General features: G+C 40.4%; 1 protein-coding gene across 1 annotated transcript; it reads right to left on the bottom strand.

The window, feature by feature from the left end:
• Nucleotides 1–340: 340 nt before the first annotated feature.
• Nucleotides 341–758, bottom strand: LOC311602910 (nuclear nucleic acid-binding protein C1D-like; the record flags this gene model as incomplete). Its single annotated transcript, XM_084791549.1, has 1 exon — nucleotides 341–758. Exon 1 carries the CDS (start codon nucleotides 743–745, stop codon nucleotides 341–343), a length of 405 nt encoding a protein of 134 aa, XP_084647675.1. The 5' UTR covers nucleotides 746–758.
• Nucleotides 759–13,966: the final 13,208 nt, after the last annotated feature.

Raw genomic sequence — 13,966 nt, forward strand, 5'->3', positions numbered from 1 at the left:
TAAGAGACAACGTATTTGGTTTTAGCATCTTCTTAACATCAGTGAAGAATTGAAAAGGGAGACGATTCTGGGAAGCAAGAAGCCTCACAGCCTAATAATCGATGAGATCATCATAAAGTCATTTCTTAGTATTATTTAAAAATTATAAATTTCCATTCATAATCTACATACACATTTCTCTTTTTTTTTTTAATCAAAAAGTTAACACTTTTTTCTAGTTCAGTTCTACTTTTTAAAAACCATAAGCTGCCAGTCAGTATTTGTCTAACTACCAGATTAAGAACAAAACACAAAACTGAACATTTTCTTTTTTTGTTTTTAATGTTTACTTTTTCCTTTATTAGCAGCTTTGGGTGTGCTCTTTGGTTTTTGGTTCCCAGAGAGCGTTTTTGACAAATCTCGAAGCAGCACCTCTGTCCAGCCAGACAGTCTTCTTCTTGTCTGTTATTTCTTTGATTCTGTTCATGTAGACTACGATTCTTTCTAATTCTTGCTTCACTAGATGCTCCTTAGGATTAATTCCATGATTTGCCAAATAAACCCAAAACTTTGAATTTAATGTGTATACAGAAACTAAATCCACCTTTGCTTGCTCAAGTGGGTCCAACTTCTGGATCAACTTGTTTTGAGAAACAGACATCATGGTCTTCAGCAGGTCATCCACAGCACCCAGGGAGCTCTCCAGGGCTGATAAAGACTCATGAATTTCTACAGGATAGTCTTCATTCATTTCTTCACCTGCCATTGTGACCAACGCAATGCCGACATTTTCTTAATAATGTAATTGATGCACAATACAAGGTTTATATTTGGCTGGTCAAATATATGAAGAATCAGGAAAGATGTTTGTGATTGATGTCTAAATACAATTCCTGTGTGTTAATAATACGTACTTGGAAATCAAAACAGTTGCCCTTTAATAATGTAAGACCACATTCATGGAAATGCAATAGTCGCCTAGCTTCCTGTTCAGATTCACATGAAAAGCTTTTATATATATAAATGCATAACAGTTCATCATAGGAACAATCTGTTTTCTGCACCGCTGCCTCTAACTGATGAAATAAAAATTTTAATGAAAATTTTTCTTTGAAAACATGGGACTATAAATAAGTGAAAACATCTACCTGGGAACATATCTACCAGGTGTGTGTGTGTGTGTGTGTGTGTGTGTGTGTGTGTGTAAAGAGCTCCAACTCACTATGCTAGAACAAGATTCAGAACATAACTTGAGTTTTAAAGTAATTAGTAGGCCAAGGTTAGTCTCCAATGTGACAGGATCAGAGAGGTTCAAGAGTTAGCATTTAAGTTCTCAGAACTCGGGCCACAGAGATGACTCACTGGAGTTAATAGCAGATGACCTGAGCTCTGCCCCTAGCACCCACGTTGGGTGGCTTACCACTGCCTGTAATTCCAAATCTAGATAGACTCTATGTCTTTGCCCTCTGTGCACACTACCTTCACATATACACATGCAAATACATGGTTGAACCTTTTTTAACTCTTTCAAAATGTATAAAGTGGTTTAAAAACAAAGTTCTCTTTTTAATGTCCACTGGGATCTCAATGGAGAATAAAAGGAAACTACAGGGAGACAAGCAAAGGATCAAATAAAACACAACCAACCTATGCACTATAGATATGCTGTTCATAGATTATTGTTTTTGCACAGACAACCATAGCCACCAGAGACTGTAAGAAAGCAGAGGCTCATCCTTCCCTGACCAAAGGCTCTCTGCAAATACTTTTTCCTTGATAGTAGAATAATCCTACCAGGGGCCAAAGATTTGAAGACAGATAATCAAAAAGTAGCAACCCCAAGTCAGCCACCTACCAGCTCAATTCATTTCCTCCTCGATGAAGTGAGGCAGCTTTAGGGCAAGAAGTAATGATGCCCTGTCCAATCAAAACTCTAGGGAAAATCAAAACAAACAAACGTGATTATTGGATTGGAGCTGTTATTCAGCAATATCTTTCAAATTTAATGTTCTTATCCACGTGGAAACATAGAGAAGCCTCATGAGACACAACTGCTTTCCTCCTTCATCCCAAATGGATATAACAGAATGCTAGAGCTGGCAAGAGGTTTAACTTCAGCATAAAATTCAGGAGACCTTTCCTAAGTTTCTACAAACCTACTTTGATATGCATGAACTAGAGTATTTGAGACTTTTTTTTCTTTTCTCTATATTTTTCACTGAATTTTTAATTTTTAAATTCTTTCATGCAATATATCCCAACCACAGTTCCACCTCCATCCATTCCTCCCAGCTCCACCTCCACTTCCCTTCTCCCCAAGAGCCACTCCTGCTCTGTTTCCCTTCAGAAAATGGCAGACATTCATCAAGAGACAACAACAAAGAAACAACCAAACAAAATACAGTAAGCGAGACAACAGCCCTCATATCAAAGCAAGACAAGGCAACCCAACAGGAAGAAAAGAGTCCCCAGAGCCAGCAAAAGAGTCAGAGACACACCCACTCCCCCACTGTAAGGAAATCCACAAAAACACCAAGATAACAGTCATAACATATATGCAGAGGACCTAGGTTAGACCCATACGGGTCCCATGCTTGCAGCTTCAATCTCAGTGAGCCTAGATGAGCCCTATTTAGATGACTCAGTAGGCCATGTCATCCTGGCATCCGCCATACCTTCCAACTCCTACAATCTTTTCTCTCCATATTCTGAGGGATTTCCTAAGCTCCACGGGGCTCTAAGCATAGACCTCCAATTTAGACTTAGTATAATGTCTATCTGTGGGTCTCTGCTCCCACTTCCATCTGCTAACAGAGGAAGCCTCTGTGATGACAACTGGACAAGTGCTGATCTACAAATCTCACAAAATATCATTAGGAATCATTTCATTTATTTATGTATTTATTTACTTACTTACTTATTTGCCAGTGCTTGCTCTACCCATGGTCTCTGGGCTATCCAGTCTCCGGTTTCTGGCTATCCAGGCAATGTAGCTCATGAGTTCCCTCTCATGGTGTGGGCCTCAAGTTAAGCCACACATTGATTGGCCACTCCCACAAGTTCTGTGCCACCATTGCCCCTAGCACTTCTTTCAGGCAGGACAGATTGTAAGTAAAATATTTTGTGGCTGGGTTAGTATCCAGGTTTCTGTAGCCTGTCTTTCTGTACCTTCCCATGCCAAAGAGACTGAAGAGGGAGTGAAGGATCCCTGAAGGCACCAGCTTGATATCTTTACATTCAGTGATCTGTGTGGATGCTGTCCTCCACAATGGGGCCCCACTATCAGTTTTTGGACAGAGAAATCTTTTGTCCTAGAATCAGCCTGGGTTCTTTAGAGATCTCAACTAGACTCCTTCAGCTAACAGCTCAACTAAGTGCAACCAGTCACACCACTGGAAGTCTTGGCTGCCTATAAAAGATGGTCAGTTCAGACTCCATGTCCTTCATTACTAGGAGTCTTTACAGTGAGTGCACGCAGGCATTCACATGTGTGCATGGATATCTTTCATGTCTAAATTAGGAATCTACAAAGGGTACAACATCCAGTTCCAACCAAGTTGTCCATAAGAAAACCTCCATCCTACATTTCAGCATTTTCAACCCTTTTCACTATTGGAATAAAAAGGAAAGAAAAGTAATATAAATAAAGTTAGGTGCTATCATCATCATTTTTAAAGCATACAATCATTGATTCCATGAGATTCTCAATTGTGCTCTTATAACTCAACACTGGTTCCCTGACATTCCATATTAAAAGACCGAGTAAATTTAAAGATTGTATTATATTTCTAAGATAGAGACTCTCAAGAAGACAACGGAATTCCTGTGTTTCCCTCCTAAATAGGTACCCAATAAATAATTACTAAGTGCATGAATAACTAAGGGAAATGTTGAAGGCAAAAATATATAAAAGCTAAAGCTTTTCATATTATCCTTTGGACTTGTACTTAGTGAATAACCCTCCATGTCAAATAGAAGTCTGCAATATTGCCTATCCTTAAGAATAAGCAAAGAGACCTGAAGATCAATAAGTCCCTGTTACAGTATAAAGATGTACAATATCTCTGCAGGCTCATGTGTTTGGACATGGTAGTCATCATCTGGTGGTGCTATTTTGAGAGGCTATGGAACCTTTACATGGTAAGGTCAACATGGAGGAAATAGGTCAATAGGAATGGATCCTTGGGTATATATTATCTCTGTCTGCTCCTTGGCATGTTCTTTCTGTTTCTTGATCAGCCAGGATATGAGGAGTCTTGCCCTATACATGCTCATGCCACCATGAACTCCAATGGGTCTTCCCTGTCTTCCCACTCTTTCAAACTATGAGCCAAAATAATTCTTTCTTCCCTTAAGTTGCCTCTTTACAGATACTTTCTCTCAGTGACTAGAAAAGTAACTAACAGAGACAATTGAATCACTGATACACAGAAAGCTCCTCTGGCCCTGATTAAAACTACCCTGAAAACACAGAAGTGAATAACCATTGGAAAGCAGGATTACTTGTCTCCACTACTCCTTTGAGCATTTGGCAATTAATGATTTCAGCGGCAAGTAGGAAACTACCAAGCTAAGAGTGGCTTAAGCAATGAAGACATTAAATTGTCTCAAATAGCAAGAAGTGCCCATATAGGCTGTCCAGATCTGAGGCAACTGTTAAAGAGGTTTACCCTTTTGCAAGACTGTCCTTAGCACAAAGGTCCCTAGCTTTTAGCCTCATGCTTTCAAGATGACTGTCATAGCTCCAGTTATAGATATCTTGAACACTACTCCACAGTAACAAAAAAAATGGAATCAGTCTCATAACCAACTTTGAGCTCATTAAAAAAAAAAAAACCTTCCCATATCATAAAAGTTTTGTATGGGTTTTACTTAAAAGTTGTTCTTAGGCATATCCTTAAAGTTATGACCCAAGGAGAATTGGGCTGTGCTTTCTACCTTCAACAAAATAGGATTTGTTCTCTAAGATTGAGAAACAGTCCATCCAATTTTCCTGGTGGGATCAGAGGGGGGAATGAGTTTTATGGAATACTATTCAGCTATTAAAAACAAGGAATTCCCGAAATTTGTGGATAAATGGATTGAGCTAGAAATGATCATAATGAGTGAGTTAACCCAGAAGCAGAAAGACTCAAATGGTATATACTCACTTATATCTGCATATTAGCCCAAGGGGCAAGTCCCACGAAAGCCTTCACTTACCAGGAAACTGAGACAGAGGGGAGGACATTCTAGTGGGACTCTAGATGAGAGAAGCATGGGAGAATGGCAAAGTAGAAGGATCCAGAGGGTCCTAGAAACCTACAAGTAGAACATTATGATAGGCAGATTTGGGCTCAGGGGTCCCGCTCAAACTAAGGAAGCAGCCAAGGACAATACAGGTGGTAAACCCCTACCCAGATCTAGACAATGGACAGAACACTCTCCACAGTAAAGTGGAGAGTGGGATATTACTTTCTCACATACTCTGGTGCCTCACCTTTGACCATGTCCCCTGGAGGGGGAGACCTGGTGGCACTCAGAGGAAGGACAGCAAGTTACCAAGAAGAGACTTGATACCCTATGAGCATATACAGGGGGAGGTAATCCCCCTCAGGAACAGCCATAGGGGAGGGGAATAAGGGGAAAATGGGAGGGAGGGAAGAATGGGAGGATACAAGGGATGGGATAACCATTGAGATGTAACAAGAATAAATTAATAAAGGAGAAAAAATGAAAAAAAATAAAGAAGTATGAAGTAGTAATTAGAGGCTAGACCCCAAGTAAGAGCAATCGCCTCAACCCATACTTCTTTTGAGAGTCTGTATGGCTTTAATACATATCTGGGTTCTTTTTGTGCCTAAAAGAGCCCCCACTTCACTCAGTATCTTAGTTCCTCTTGAGTCTCTGTGACAAAACACCTGACAGAACAAGGAGAGCAAAGAAGACTGGATTTTGCTCACGGTTTCAGATGCTTCTCAGCAGGGACAATGTGATGGAGCAGACACATCCACAGTGACAGAGGTATGAGGAAGAGTTCATTCACTTTACAGCTGACTAGGAAGCAGAGAGAGAAGCCAGAACCAGGGGCCTGTTTCTACCACTTATTTCCTGCTCCTAAATGATTCATGGCTGTCAAAGCAGTGCTTTGACAGCTGGGAACAAGATCTCAAAACATGAAGTTGAGGAGAACACTTTATATTCAAACCTTAAGACTCATAACTGTTCTTGAGATGGCTGAGTGAGCTCTACTCTAAGCAAAAATCACAATCTATACACTGGAAATTAGAAAAGGAGTGAGATTTTAGTGTATTTATATTTGTATATATGGGAAGATATTATATACGTGTACATAAACATTCTCATGTACATGTATGAGTACACACACACACACACACACACACACACACACACACACACACACAGGTTTATGTCATCTATTTTCATGGCTTTAAGGTTCATCCAAACTTAAAACAATCCCATGGAATTGTCTTAGAGAAAAGGTCTCCCTGGCTAGGCACTTACTCAATTATGCGAACCATGTGATGGCTTCAGTCTATTTACCCAGAGACTTTCTCATCAATCAGCACCACTGAAAATAATTACAGCTTCATTTAAATAACTGCTAAATATCCCAAAGCTAACAAAGGATGGAATTAAATCCGATCCTGGCTTCCTTTCCTTGGGTTTTGCAAAGAGCAGTTTCAACCAGTGTCCAACACCCTGGAAGCCCTCGTTTGGTGTGAAAGCCATTAGACCACAGTTATCAACTAATGAGGCAGTAAGTGTTTGGAAGCAGCTTAAACTACCTAAGCAGATCCAAGTTAAAATAAGGCAAATTAGTAGTAAAATCAAATTGGTTTAAACTGTGAAGTGAGTGTGAAAACTATTCCCTGAAAAGAAGTATTGGGTCAAATTGCTGCACTGGGACACAGAAAAGATGAGCTCAACTTGCAGGAGAGAAAAAAAAAATGCTACTTTTAATGAATTTCATTCTTTAGAAGGTAGTGTATCACACCTGATTGTCTAAAAGATTTTTTTCATGGGGAAGGGGGTGGGAGAAGAAACCGTACAGGTAAGTAGATTTGATTCTTCCATCAAAGAGATGTGCATTTTCTTAAACTAGACCATTTGGAGAAATGAACGTGGATGTGTAATGATTACTTATTACACAGGAATGCAGGTGGAAACTAGAGCCGTCTAAATTTTCTAGCAATGTGAGGAAGACTCCCAAAGAAGTAATGGGAGAGAGAAACCTTCTCTACCCATAATGCTCATGAAGAGCCAGGCATCTGCTTTGAGGTTGGAGTATAAGAAAAATGATAAGTATTACTTAAATGCAGTACCAAGGCCAAAAAAAAATTTTTTTTAATTTCCTTCACTTTCTTTTCTATCATCTACACCTTAAAAACATGTCTCCTCAACAGCAAATGGCAAAACAATATCAAGTGAGAGTGAAATATGTAATTTAAAACATTCCAACTTCATATGCAGTGATTTGAAAACTCAAACTCATGGCCATTTACTGTACGTAACTCATATTATGTCCCCTGTTTCCTTCAGATGTCCCCTTACATTTGAACTTCTCATCAATATGCAAAGATCAGAGTGTTTTCCTTGTACTGTTACATCTATTCAAAAATGAAGATATGACAGGGGCCTATGTGCAAGGGAACGATCAGTAAAATGGATTTCTAGCTTCTTGTCTTGGATTGATTTCAAGAATTGAGATGATAGTGAAGGATGCTTCACTGAGCCCTTGATAGCCAGGTGTGAAAGAAAATGATCCCCAAAGAGGGAGATTTGTGAGACAGAGAGATGGCTCAGAGGTTAAGAGCACTGTCCTGAGTTCAATTCCCAGCAACCACATAGTGGCTCACAACCATCTAGAGTGAGATCTGGTGCCCTCTTCTGGTGTGTACATGAACGTGCAAGCAGAACTCTGTATACATAATAAATAAATAGTTGTTTTTTTTTTTAAGGGAGATTTGCAGAGAGTACAAAAACACACACCATTCTCCTCAAAACCAAGGCTTATTCTCCGCAGTTCACCAAGCCCCAGCCAACGCACCGTTGGCAGTGTTGGACATGGGCTCTCTCTCGTGGCGTGAGTCTCAAGCTGGACCACACATTGGTTAGTCACTCCTGCAATTTCTGGACCACCTTTGCCCCAGCACATTTTTCAGGCAGGACAAATTATAGGTTGAAGGTTTTGTGGCTGGGTTGATGTCCCAATCCCATGACAGGAAGACTTGCCTGGTTACCGAAGATGGCCAGTTCAGGCTGCCATTCTCCATTACTAGGAGCCCTTACTAGGCTCCCCCTCATAAAACTGTGGGATATTCTACCTTGCCCCTAATTTCAGTCATTTCTTCCCATACCTTCTCCCAATTGTAGGAGTCAGATGGGTGGAGGGATACCAGGAGAACACGGCCCACAGACCCAGGTAAGCAGGGCTCACAGATACTCAGAGACTGAGGGAGCAATTATGGATCCTTCCTGGGTCTGTGCTAGGTCCTCTGCATGCATATAAGTCATTGTTGTTATCTTAGTATTTTTGTGGGACTCCTAACAATGGGAATGGAGATGTCTCTGACTCTTTGCCTGCCCTTGGGACACTTTTCCTCCTATTGGCTTGCCTCTCCTAGCCCACATATGAGGCTTTATGCCTTGTCTTGTGGCAACCTGTCATAACATCTTTGATTGGTATCCCTGGGAAGCCTACTCTTTTCTGAAGGGAAACAGAGAAGGAGGGATCTTAGGGTAAAGGGACTGGAAGAAGTAGAAGGTGGGGAAAACTGTGGCTAGGATGAGAGAATAATTTTTAAATTTTTAAAAATATTAATATGCTATATACAACAGACAACATTGTTATTAGTGTATATAAATAAAATGGTCTTGCTTGGGAAAAAAAGTGTAGAGGAATTTTAATTCAAAATGTGGCTGCTCTAGCAAGAGATCACATTGAAAGACTGAGGTCTGTGTGATCCAGCTGGAATCCAAGCACACCTTTAACCCAGGAGAGAGAGGCAAGCAGATCTGAGTTCAAGGCCACCCTGTTATAGAGCAAGTTTCAGGTGAAGAAAAGCTTAGAGCCAGTCATGGTTGTACACACCTTTAATCCAAAACAATGAAGGTAAAGATAGTTTGTAAAAGGAAGCACCCATGTTTGAAAGTGATGTCTAATTAAGTGGCTGAAAAAGAAAGTAACCAGCCAGAGAAGATTTGACCAAAAGGATATGCCCAACTCTCACAAGAAGAGAAAGGAAAGATACTTAAGAGATAATGCAGAGAGAGGACACAGGTTTACTGGGCGAGTTTTACAGAGAGAGGTTGAATGAGTGAACCAGCTAGACACAGGTGAAGACAGAATGAGCCAGAGAATGAGAAGGAGCCAGAAGATTAGAAAAGATTGCTGGAGTTAGTTTGAGGCCAAGCAGAGCAATTCGGCCTGAGAGAGAAGCCAGACTGAATAAGTTAAATGGAAAAGGAGTTTGAGCCAGAACAGCTGAGTTGAACCAGCCAACCCAGAGCTCAGTAAGAACAAGTAAGGATAAACTCATTAAGCAGTAAGTCTCAGAGGCTGAAAACACTATAGGCCTGGGTTAGATTGTATGGAGGCTAGAAGCTTCCAGGACTATGCCTAGGTTAGCTGACATAGGCAGTAATCCTCTGAGACAACAATTGAAACAGACAAATAAAAATTCCTTTTGAAAGAAAGAAAGAAAGGAAGGAAGGAAGGAAGGAAGGAAGAGGGGGGACATGAGGAAAAGAAAGGAAAGTCAAATCACCTTCCACTTTCCTAGTTCCTTGTTCCTTGCTTTTTTGGGCTCTGCTTATTAACACTAAACAGCAACTTCTGGAGCGCTGAGGGCCTAGAAGAATCCTCTTCACTTGGTACTGCATTCCTAAGATGCTTCTTGTATTCATTTGACCCTCTGGATGCAGATAACATAAGCACGAAACCTCTTGTCCTCTTCCACAGGAAAGGGAAGGAACAGGACTTCTCCCTGGTAACAAACAGCACTGTCTCCGTTATTCTTGATGCTTGTTTGCTCCAGGTGTGTTAGTATGAAGGTGTCAAGACATACATCATATGGATCAGCTAATACTACGAATGAAATTACTTCAGGTTTCAAAAGCTTAAACAAGAGGCAGGTAACCTCACCGTTTCTGTAATATCAGGAATCAAGCTGAGATTCTCTGCGTGCTTCTGCCTCAGTTTCTCCTATAAGACTGAAGTCAACTTGTCATCCGCGGCTACTTTCTCTCTTGAAGAATCAACCACTAGGGAACCCATTAGTAACCTCACTCAGATGATTACTGGATCCTCAAAGCTGTTACTGACCTGTGTTTCTTCCTGGATATTGACAGTCGCTTCCTTCTGTCTCTTACTGTAGTTCCTCTGGAAGCAAGGCCCAGTAGCATCCATCAGTGTTGATCAGAAAAGCATGAATCACAGAGCTTCTAGCTAGACAGGGTTCATGAACCTTTGCCGACCTACCACTGGAAATGATATCCTGAAACTTCTGCTTTCTTCTGTCCAAATACAAGTGACCAGGTCTACCCATTGTGCAAATAGGAGGAGGGGATGACACAGGGCTACAAACAGCAAAGTGAAAGGATGGCCAGTGAGCATCTTAGAGTCGCTCTATCATATGGACCTCAAAATAAGTGTTCAGTCTAGATGGGAGATAAAAACATCCATAGGCATATTAAGTGCTGAACAGTCATGTTTATGATGATAAGGAGGAAATAGAATAATTTTTGTTTATATGACAAAATAGATATGAATGCCAAATGGCAGGTGTGCAAGTCAGTGTATAGGGGTAGCTGAGATCACTCAGGGACGCCTTCACGGAGGGGATATGGCTAGAAAGGAGCCATTTAGAGATCATGGCAGTGCTTTCTTATGAATAGAGACATTGCTTTAAACCCTCCATTTTGTAAAAGTTAGTCATGATAAGAATACAAATGGTACAGACATATTACGGAGTTAAATATCAAAGGTTGGCTTCACTACATTTCTAATTACAATCACTCTCTTCAGGGTATAAAACCTCTTAAACAAACGATTAAAAAAAAAAGTTAGACTCCAGAAAGGAAGAATAGAAAACATAAAACATAAATAAGTTTCAAAGTTCTAGATTTTATGCTTGAGTGAGCATCACGTTGAAGTATGGAATCCATACATTCATCTCCCAAATGACATGGCCTGACAAAACTACAAGCAACAATAACCTCTCGCTTACTGACAGTTTTCCTATGTGCCAGATACTATGGATAAGTACCTGGTATCTCTCTTCAAAAAATAGACATCAACAAGGTTGCCTAGCGTGGTCCTCCATCTTCTCTTCTGCCCTCTCTCCCTGTTTGTCTCTCTCTTCCCATCTGAGACAGAGCCTCTTTCTTTCCTCAGCATTTCAGCTTCCTCTCCTGAGAACCCAGGCCAATCATTCGCACCTCAGTGTGTTCTTAAGTCACACCTAAGGTGCTTTCACCATGAACCTATTACTGACTGCTCCATGAAAGACATTTTTCCCATAAAACACATTTCAGGCATCAGTGGGCACATAGGAGCCATATTTGGCATTTGGAGGATCAAGGGGGTGGTATTTTAGTCCTGAAATGAAACCATATGTGGAGTTACCTACCCATCAGGCTGGCCTTGGACTTGACCCATGTAATGGGTATTTAGTTAATAAAGAAGCCCTTTCAGCCACACTGACCTTTTGATCTAGCCCAAAGGGGACACTGTTTTCCATTCACTAATGAGCTAGACTGGCTTCTTCCTGCCCCAGTTAGAAATGTGTTATATTTTGTTTCTCTTTAAATCCCTAAAACTGGCAAGAACAAAGTTTTCAGAAACTCCTGCTGGTAAGTAGTGAAGACAACCTGAGCTATTGAAGAAGAATAAATTGTTTTTCCTCATCCCAGGGAAGCCGGTAAGGATCACGTGGCAGGCCAACTGGAGACCTCACTGTGGCGATAGTTGCCACCTGTGGTCTCTGTGGCTAATGAATACTTCCAAGACCCCCATCTTTTTGTTTTCATTAAGCAGGAGACTCCCTTATCCATCTGTATCCCCTCCAGAGTCAATTTTTCTGTTCTCCTATTTGAAATAGGTTTTTTTCCCTAAAAAAGATTAAAATGAAGAAAAATACATGCTTTTGCCCAGCTGTCTTCAGGAGTCTGTCTGTATACATCTAATGATCTCCAACAGTCTAGTAGCAGAAACAAAGAATTTATGTACACTATGCATACTTGCAGCTGAGGACTTTTTTTTTAACATTTTTCTACTTGGGTCTGGGTGTGTATGGTCTGGAGAGATGTCTCAGTCCAACCAATAAAGGACTTTCTGAACGAGCTTGAGGCCCCAAATTTGGATCTGCAGCATATAGAAGCTGGATCTGGAAGTATACACTTGTATCTCCAACATTGGGGGTCAGAGACAGGAAGATCACAGGAGTTCACTGGAGAAGCCACTTAGCTCAAAAACCAGTGGGTTCAGTGAAAGACCCATGTTTCAAAAACAAAGTGAACAGTATCTGGGAGAGAGAACCAGCATAGACCTCTGGCCCACACATACATGTATGTGTATGCACATACAAACACAGATAACACACACACATGAGTATGTGTAACACACACAGATAACTGGGTATGTAACTTACAGAAATGCATGAACATTTGCAAATTAAGAAATTTGTCAATGATGAAGCACCTTTCTGGGCATAGACAACAGCACTGAACTTTGGTAGATAAGTTTTCTGTTCTTGTCCTAAGTTATTTGAATGCCAAGAGGCTCAGGTAGTAGATCTTTATTGCTGATTTGTCTGAAGAAATCACCATGAGCTGAACAGCTCAAAATAAAACCTGTCATTTTAATTTGATTTTCCGTCTTTTAAGATAGGAAATGTGAAGACGGCTACTTCTGGTGTACCCAGAATGCAATGTGGAAAAGATATACTTTAGGTTTGACTGCTTGGGTCAAACCATTTTGCAGCCTATCACTTTAGATTCATTCCTGTCTCTTAGCCCTTAGTTCTCCCTGCCAAAATGGTTCCCCAAATCTGGACACACATATTTCACACCTGGAAATATGTACTTATGTCCACACGCTATCATTTTTTTTTGTTGTTGTTTTTTTTAAGGAACAGTCTTCACCTTGGTTTGTATACTTTCTGGCGGATGACCTCACTTTACTTTCCACAGCAGGGCTTCTTCACAACTCTGCAAAGTTAATCATCACGCGGATTCTGGAAGGATCTTCTTACAAATATCCTCAGGTTTTCCTAACTGAGGAAAACAAAGGCTCAGAGAAACTTGGGGAGAGGGAAAATTGCTTTTAGGAGCCAGGTAAAGTGAGAGAAAAGAACTACCATTTCTGAGTGCCTCCTATGTACCGGATCCTTTTTCCCCCTCATTTCAAGAGAAACTCTGAAAGTATGTTTATTTGTTGTGTAACAGTCTTCAGTGACCCACAAGCCTACACTGTGCCTTAATTAGAGTTCAACAGAAACTAGAACCCACTCACAAGTGTGTTGGCCTTGACTACCTTATTTGGAGGAAGAAATTATTGCAGAATGTTATTAATACTAAGAAAAGGGAGGGCATTGTTCAGTTTGCCTGGATAAAAGACTTGTAGCCATGCTTTTAACTAGTACAAAGGCAATCGCTTTCATGTTAATTGTAAGATAATGCTGCCTTCTTTCCATAGAAATTCACATTTCCATTTATAACATAGAATAAACCCAGACTTCTGCCAAAGGAATCCAGGATAAGGCTTACAAAAATAATCAGTGAGAAAACAGTGTGTGTTTCAGACTCCTATAAATAGTATAAGATTGGCCAAGGAAAGCACAGTTCAAGGTAATTCTTTACAGCCTAAGAGCTATTGAAATGTGGTGTAAGATTCTTTTCCTATATGTAACATAGTGTCAGATACTGTATTAAGCATGACAAGATGTCATATTTAATAATACAATAAATAACAGTGATTTATTCC

Source organism: Acomys minous (assembly GCF_964271855.1).
Source record: "Acomys minous genome assembly, chromosome: 8".
In the NCBI taxonomy this organism is placed as follows: Eukaryota; Metazoa; Chordata; class Mammalia; order Rodentia; family Muridae; genus Acomys; species Acomys minous.